Source organism: Pelophylax lessonae (assembly GCF_965119305.1).
Source record: "Pelophylax lessonae genome assembly, chromosome: 3".
Taxonomy (NCBI): Eukaryota; Metazoa; Chordata; class Amphibia; order Anura; family Ranidae; genus Pelophylax; species Pelophylax lessonae.
In genome coordinates this window covers 670962292-670971134 of record NC_138770.1, presented here as the reverse complement: position 1 = coordinate 670971134, position 8843 = coordinate 670962292, and the positions used below count along the sequence as shown (strand labels likewise).

Genomic DNA, 8843 nt, shown 5'->3' with positions numbered 1-8843 from the left:
ACAGCAGTGGGAGCCAAATGGTGCCGCTGCTGTGTCACAGCCAATCAGGAGGGAGGGTCCTGGATGGCCAAGGCAGTCATGCACATTGCTGGATAGAAGAGAGGGGGCTCAGGTAAGTATTAGAAGGGGTTCCGGAACACAGAAGGCTTTTTATCTTACCTTCTGCCTTGACAACCGCTTTGACAGTAAAACCTGGAAGCCGATTGGTTTCTATGCACAGCTGCACCAGGTTTTGCACTGTCCAGTTTTAATAAATCAACCCCAATGTGTCCAAAGTCGCATAAGTGTGAATGGAGCCTTACTGACAGAAACTGGTCAGACGGCGCCCCAAAAGCCCTGCTTACTGCAATAGGCGTCCTACATCAGCAGCAGAGAAGAGAAAGCTCATGTGTGTTCCCCATGATTCTGGGGAAAGAGGGTTCCCCTAGATTGATTTTATGGGGTCCTAGCAGCTGATGGGAGTCTCTGCACTCCTATATTGAAGTCAATTCCTGTAGATCGGACCTCCTCTGAGCTGTGCATAGACATGGCTGTCTCTGAGGCCTCTGAGCTGTGCATAGACATGGCTGTATCTGAGGCCTCCATGGAAAAGTCCAGCTACAGCCTCCCGGAATTATTGCACAGTGTCTGGTTAAAACGTGGTCAGTAGAAGCAGCAATTTATTGGAGGTATGAAAACGTCTCGTGTGTATTGGTGCATTACACCATACGGTAAAGTTGTCTCCGAGGTCCTGAAATGTCAAGGTGAAGCCTCCTGAGGTTCATGTATGGAGGATTGTCAGGCTACGAGAGTCTCAGTTACGGAACCCTTTCAGTGTGATGGGCGCCTGGAACCAGATATACTCCTCATTGCTATAGGCCTTGGGGGTCTCCGATGCGCCGCAGGACATTCTGACTGTCAGTGTGTGGCCCCGGGTGGGCACTTTGTAGTTTAGTTTGGGCCGGAACCACTCTGCGCCGCAGTCCCTGTGTCCCTGCACCATGATGACCACGCTCATGAGGGAGGTGGAGCGGAGATCGCTGAACGGGTCAGCCAGGAAGAGGGAATGGAAAAGCTGCTGGAGACAAGGCCGCGTGCTAAGGCTCTCCTCTCCGTTGCCCACCTGTACACCCTCCATGTCTATCACATACATCTCCTTGGGGCTCACTGCAGATCCTCCCAGCAGAAGGAGGACCCGAGGAACCGCCGTCAGAGCGAAAAAGGTCTCCAGCTGGGCCAGCAGCTCCTCCAAGTCTGACAAAGAACGCTGACACTGGCGGGAATCCGATACTTCCCCCTTCGTTGGTCTTCCGATGACTTCTCCTTCCTGGAACCAAGAGAGACAGAAACATGATCAGTACGAGGACCGGAACCTTCCGTGGGCAGATGGGAGAACTAGACTTCAGCCACTGAGGATCCACTGTAAGAAACAGCGAGCCTGAAGGCTTTTATTGCAGAAGAGACATGCACTGTTCCTTCTGCAATAGAATGCCCGACCTGCCTACTCGCTGTCTTCTCCTGTGCGCAACTCTGCTTACAGTGCCGGGGCCAGCGAGTGCCAGGATGACCTCATCCCCCCCAATGGTCAATAAAGAGGCCTAGAGACTAAGAAGATGCTGGCACTGCCAAGGGACCATTGGACAGGTAAGTATTCACCCTTTCCTTACGCTGTAAACAGTTGTGAACACTGGGCTTGCCAGACAACCAAAAACCTAATAGTACGCGGGTTTTAGTAGTAAACCCCGGCCTTCTGCCCTGCTACCACTAACCCCCCTCCCTCCCCCCGGCAAATTGGGACACACACTCCCCGTACACTGCCCTCAGACACACACACACTTCCTGTACACCGCCCCCAGACACACACACACTTCCCATACACTGCCCCCAGACACACACATACTTCCCATACACTGCCCCCAGACACACACACACACACACACACACACACACACATACTTCCCATACACTGCCCCCAGACACACACATACTTCCCATACACTGCCCCCAGACACACACACACACACACACACACACACACACACATACTTCCCATACACTGCCCTCAGACACACACACAAACACACTTCCCGTACACTGCCCCCAGACACACACACACACTTCCCGTACACTGCCCTCGGACACACACACACTTCCCGTACACTGCCTTCGGACACACACTTCCAGTACACTGCCTTTGGACACACACACACACACTTCCCGTACACTGCCCTCGGACACACACACACACACACACTTCCCATACACTGCCCCCAGACACACACACACACACACACACTTCCCATACACTGCCCCCAGACACACACATACTTCCCATACACTGCCCCCAGACACACACACACACACACACACACATACTTCCCATACACTGCCCCCAGACACACACATACTTCCCATACACTGCCCTCAGACACACACACACACTTCCCGTACACTGCCCTCGGACACACACACACACTTCCCGTACACTGCCTTCGGACACACACTTCCAGTACACTGCCTTTGGACACACACTTCCCGTACACTGCCCTCGGACACACACACACACACATACTTCCCATACACTGCCCCCAGACACACACACACACTTCCCGTACACTGCCCCCAGACACACACACACACTTCCCGTACACTGCCCTCGGACACACACACACACACACACACACACACACACACTTCCCATACACTGCCCCCAGACACACACACACACACACACACTTCCCATACACTGCCCCCAGACACACACACACACATACTTCCCATACACTGCCCCCAGACACACACACACTTCCCATACACTGCCCCCAGACACACACACACACATACTTCCCATACACTGCCCCCAGACACACACATACTTCCCATACACTGCCCCCAGACACACACATACTTCCCATACACTGCCCCCAGACACACACATACTTCCCATACACTGCCCCCAGACACACACACACTTCCCATACACTGCCCCCAGACACACACACACTTCCCGTACACTGCCCCCAGACACACACACACACACACTTCCCGTACACTGCCCTCGGACACACACACACACACTTCCCGTACACTGCCCCCAGACACACACACACACTTCCCGTACACTGCCCTCGGACACACACACACACACTTCCCGTACACTGCCCCCAGACACACACACACACACACACTTCCCGTACACTGCCCCCAGACACACACACACACACACACACACTTCCCGTACACTGCCCTCGGACACACACACACACTTCCCGTACACTGCCCCCAGACACACACACACACACTTCCCGTACACTGCCCCCAGACACACACACACACACTTCCCGTACACTGCCCTCGGACACACACACACACTTCCCGTACACTGCCCTCGGACACACACACACACTTCCCGTACACTGCCCCCAGACACACACACACACACTTCCCGTACACTGCCCTCGGACACACACACACACTTCCCGTACACTGCCCCCAGACACACACACACACTTCCCGTACACTGCCCTCGGACACACACACACACTTCCCGTACACTGCCTTCAGACACACACACACTTCCCGTACACCGCCCTCGGACACACACACACTTCCCGTACACTGCCCCCAGACACACACACACACACTTCCCGTACACCGCCCTCGGACACACACACACTTCCCGTACACTGCCCCCAGACACACACACACACACACACTTCCCGTACACCGCCCTCGGACACACACACACTTCCCGTACACTGCCCCCAGACACACACACACACACACTTCCCGTACACCGCCCTCGGACACACACACACTTCCCGTACACCGCCCTCGGACACACACACACTTCCCGTACACTGCCCTCAGACACACACATACTTCCCATACACTGCCCCCAGACACACACACACTTCCCGTACAATGCCTTCGGACACACACTTCCAGTACACTGCCTTTGGACACACACACACACACACACTTCCCATACACTGCCCTCAGATACACACACACACACACACTTCCCGTACACTGCCTTCGGACACACACACACACTTCCAGTACACTGCCCTCGGACACACACACACACACTTCCCGTACACTGCCCTCGGACACACACACACACTTCCAGTACACTGCCCTCGGACACACACACACACACTTCCCGTACACTGCCCTCGGACACACACACACACTTCCAGTACACTGCCCTCGGACACACACACACACACTTCCCGTACACTGCCCTCGGACACACACACACACACTTCCCGTACACTGCCCTCGGACACACACACACACACACACACTTCCCGTACACCGCCCTCGGACACACACACACTTCCCGTACACTGCCTTCAGACAAACACACACTTCCCGTACACCGCCCTTGGCGGAAGGGGGGAACACAACACTCCCCGTACACCGCCACCGGGGGGGGGGGGGGGGGGACACACACTCCCCGTACACCGCCCTTGGTGGAAGGGGGAACACACACTGCCCGTACACCGCCCTTGGTGGAAGGGGGGGGGGAACACACACTCCCCGTACACCGCCACCGGGGGGGGGGGGGGGGAAACACACACTGCCCGTACACCGCCCTTGGTGGAAGGGGGGGGGGGGGGAAACACACACTTCCCGTACACCGCCCTTGGTGGAAGGGGGAACACACACTGCCCGTACACCGCCACCGGGGGGGGGGGGGGGGGAACACACACTGCCCGTACACCGCCCTTGGTGGAAGGGGGAACACACACTGCCCGTACACCGCCCTTGGTGGAAGGGGGAACACACACTGCCCGTACACCGCCCTTGGTGGAAGGGGGGGGGGGGGGGAAACACACACTTCCCGTACACCGCCCTTGGTGGAAGGGGGAACACACACTGCCCGTACACCGCCACCGGGGGGGGGGGGGGGGGGACACACACTCCCCGTACACCGCCCTTGGCGGAAGGGGGGGGGGGGGGAACACACACTCCCCGTACACCGCCCTTGGCGGAAGGGGGAACACACACTCCCCGTACACCGCCCTTGGCGGATGGGGGAACACACACTCCCCGTACACCGCCCTTGGCGGATGGGGGAACACACACTGCCCGTACACCGCCCTTGGCGGATGGGGGAACACACACTGCCCGTACACCGCCCTTGGTGGATGGGGGAACACACACTGCCCGTACACCGCCCTTGGTGGATGGGGGAACACACACTCCCCGTACACCACCCTTGGTGGAAGGGGGAACACACACTGCCCGTACACCGCCCTTGGTGGATGGGGGAACACACACTGCCCGTACACCGCCCTTGGTGGAAGGGGGGGGAACACACACTGCCCGTACACCGCCCTTAGTGGAAGGGGGGGGAACACACACTGCCCGTACACCGCCACCGGGGGGGGGGGGGGGGGGACACACACACTGCCCGTACACCGCCCTTGGTGGATGGGGGAACACACACTGCCCGTACACCGCCCTTGGTGGATGGGGGAACACACACTGCCCGTACACCGCCCTTGGTGGATGGGGGAACACACACTCCCCGTACACCGCCCTTGGAGGAAGGGGGAACACACACTCCCCGTACACCGCCCTTGGTGGAAGGGGGAACACACACTGCCCGTACACCGCCCTTGGTGGAAGGGGGAACACACACTGCCCGTACACCGCCACCGGGGGGGGGGGGGGGGGGGGACACACACACTGCCCGTACTCAAAACGTAAAATGTGTCCTTACCCCAAAAGTCCTGGTGACACCCACATTTCCTAATTCTGAAATCTTCCCTGGAAAATTATAGTTGGAACCTCTTTCTTTTAGTTTTGGATGGAGTGTGGAAGGATTCGGCCCCTGTCAGGTATTTATTGCTGTGTCTCTGTTAGGGAGATTCAATGTCTGTGTGCCCAGGTGTCCCTGAGACCGTGAATGATGGGTAATCCAAAACTTTACAGTAGTCACCAGAACAGGGATAGAGAAAAAAATCTTCCCTTGGGGACACCTGCCCTCACTTCCTCTGACTTCCTGTTGTGTCCCTGAGACAGGAAGTGAGACAAACTCTCCCCAAATGAGACACAGACAGCAAAAGTAACCATTCCCTGTTCCACACAAAACTAAAAAAGTTTTGTCTGGGGATCCCTGATTGGTCTCCATATTCTGATCGGTGACACGGAAATGAGCTTGTTGTCCCCCGTGGTTGGAGTGGATCGGGGCCCCACCTCACCTGTTGCCTCTGACAGAAGCGGAGTAGCTCCTCGTAGGGGAGGGGCAGTTGGTGTCTCTGGTGAAGGATGTGTTTGAGAAGCTCGCAGGTGAAGCGGCAGCAGCTCTCCCGGGTCACCTGTCCCGGGAACTCCACCGACACGTCAAGGTCATCCCTGGAGCCGCGTCTGCGGGGTCTCCGCACCGGGTGATCCGACTCCGCCTTCTCCATAATCTGTAAGAGAAGAGACTCCGGTGAGTACAGTGGGACTCCGCAGAACTGACCCCCCCCCCCCCCCCAATAATCAATGGGAACCAGCCAGGCCTGCTATTAAAAGCTTTTTATTGGCTGCTTTGAAGCAATGCAGGCAGTTCATATTTCATTTCATACATGTGCTGAGGCCTCACACATAATAATCAGGATCAATGTGTCTGTAATAAGGACTGTCTGTACTGCACAGGAGGGAATAGGTGACTGAATAGTCAACTCCTTCCCCGCGTGCCATGGCAGCACCTCCCCCCCCCCCCCCCCTCTTCAGAGTAAAGCAGAGAGGATCATGGGAAGCCACACAGTGACTCCACCCACCAGAAACCTCCCTAGGCGCTGCCTCTTTAGGGGAATAACTTGACCATTGACAGGTTTTTTTTTTCCTTTGCTTTGCCCCATTGAGGGGAGATTTCCCATCACTTCCTGTCCTGGAGACCAAACAGGAAGTGAGAGGTAATCCCTCCAAAGTGAAAGGAAGTTCTTGTCAGAACAGGTGTCCCCACTAGATGATTACCCCTCAGTTCCTGTTCTGAATACACCAGGAAGTGGAAATAAACTCCCACCAGATCAGGTGTTCCCAATGGAAAATTTCACCTACTTCCTGCCCGTCCGCCTCACTGCCTCTCCAAAGTGAGGGAAAGCTACTGGAAAAAGAGGCGTCCCCACTGGTAGATCTCCCTTCTCTTCCTGTCCTAGAGACCCAACAAGAAGTGAGAGGTAATCGCTCCAAAGTGAGGGGAAGCTCCTGCCAGAACAGGTGTTCCCATTGCAAAATTTCTCCTACTTCCTGTCCATCCTGGAGACTCAACAGGAAGGGAGAAAAAAAGCCTGTTACATCAGATGTCCCCACTGTGATATTTTCCATTACTTCCTGTTTTAGAGACCCAACAGGAAGTGAGAAGGAATCCCTTTAAAGTGAGAGGTAACTTCTGTCATAACAGGTGTCCCCATTGGAAGATTTCCTCTACTTCTTGCCCTGTATACATAATAAGAAGTGAGAGGAAATCTCTTCAAAGTGAGGGAAAACTACTGTCAAAGACGTGTCCCCACAGGGGACAAAACAGGAAGTGAGGGGGGGAAGCTCCTGACGATTTTTTCTTACTTCCTGTCCTACAGACCTAACAAGAAGTAAGAGGAAATCTCTCCAAAGTGAAAGTTCTTGTCAGAACAGGTGTCCCCACTAGAAGATTGCCCCTCAGTTCCTGTTCAAGAGACACAACAGGAAGTGAAAATAATCTCCTATCAGAACAGGTGTCCCCAATGGAAGATTCCGCCTCACTGCCTGTCCTGGAGACCCAAAAAGAAATAAGAGAAAATCTCTCCAAAGTGAGGGAAAGCTACTGGCAAAATAGGTGTCCCCACTGGAAGAATTCCCCTCACTTCCTGTCCTAGAGACCCAGCAAGAAGTGAGAGGTAATCCCTTCAAAGTGAGAGGTAACTAGAGTCAGAGCAGGTGTCCCCATTGGAAGATTTCCTCTACTTCCTGCCCTGTAGACTTAACAAGGAGAGGAAATCTCTCCGAAGTGAAGGAAAGTTGTCAAAAAGAGGTGTCCCCACAGGAAGATTTCCCCTCTCTTCCAGTCCTAGAGACAAAACAGGAAGTGAGGGGGAATCTCCTGCCCCCATGGGAAGATTTTTTTCTTACTTCCTGGAAGTTAGAAGAAATTACTATCATCACAGGTGTCCCCAATGGAGAATACCTCCTCACTTCCTGTCCTAGAGACCCAACAGGAAGTGAGGGGGAAGCCCCTGCCCCCCTTGGAAGACTTCCCCTTACTTCCTGTCCTGGTGACAACACAAAATGTTGGAAAGTCCCATCGCTCAGTCCAGACTTCTGCATGTGGTGCCAGCATAGACACCCTCCTGATGGGGGGGGGGGGGGCTGTTGCTAATGGCAACCAAAGTCCAGGTGTTGTTCCCATTGAACAGTGACACAATAAAACATGGCCTCTGATTGGCTGCTGCGGGACAAAGGTTTCATCCACAACAACCAATAAAAACTTTCCTCCCTTCCCCTCGTCATGTGACCCCTGTATAACACCCGGTATTTCCCCGTCCTCCGCTCTATTACCGACTCCGCTCCTTCGCCTCTCTCCCGGGATCACAATTCAAACCAACGCGTCACTTCCGCTTCCTGCACCACTGACGTCACCATCAATGGGCGTAGCCGGATGGGCTGGACACTACGAGAGGCTTCTGTCCCCGAGTACAGGCCATCATGTCGTGGCCAGATAAGGGTGGGTTGGAAGTGGGTGTATTTCCCTAAACAGCCAATCAAGTCAACCCAGAGATCTGATTGTGTTGACCAATTACATATTGACACAGATTTGTTCTTTTGTTTATGTTCCAAAAAAAGGGAGAGGGAGAGTATCTATAAAATCACAATTCACATATTATTCATAT

General features: G+C 54.7%; 1 protein-coding gene across 1 annotated transcript; it reads right to left on the bottom strand.

The window, feature by feature from the left end:
• Positions 1-793: 793 nt before the first annotated feature.
• Positions 794-8638, bottom strand: MAD2L1BP (MAD2L1 binding protein; the record flags this gene model as incomplete). Its single annotated transcript, XM_082251512.1, has 3 exons — positions 8512-8638; positions 6195-6407; positions 794-1306 (listed from the first exon to the last, which is right to left on the bottom strand). The coding sequence occupies exons 2-3, from the start codon at positions 6402-6404 to the stop codon at positions 794-796; spliced, it is 723 nt and encodes a 240-aa protein (XP_082107638.1). The 5' UTR covers positions 6405-6407; positions 8512-8638.
• Positions 8639-8843: the final 205 nt, after the last annotated feature.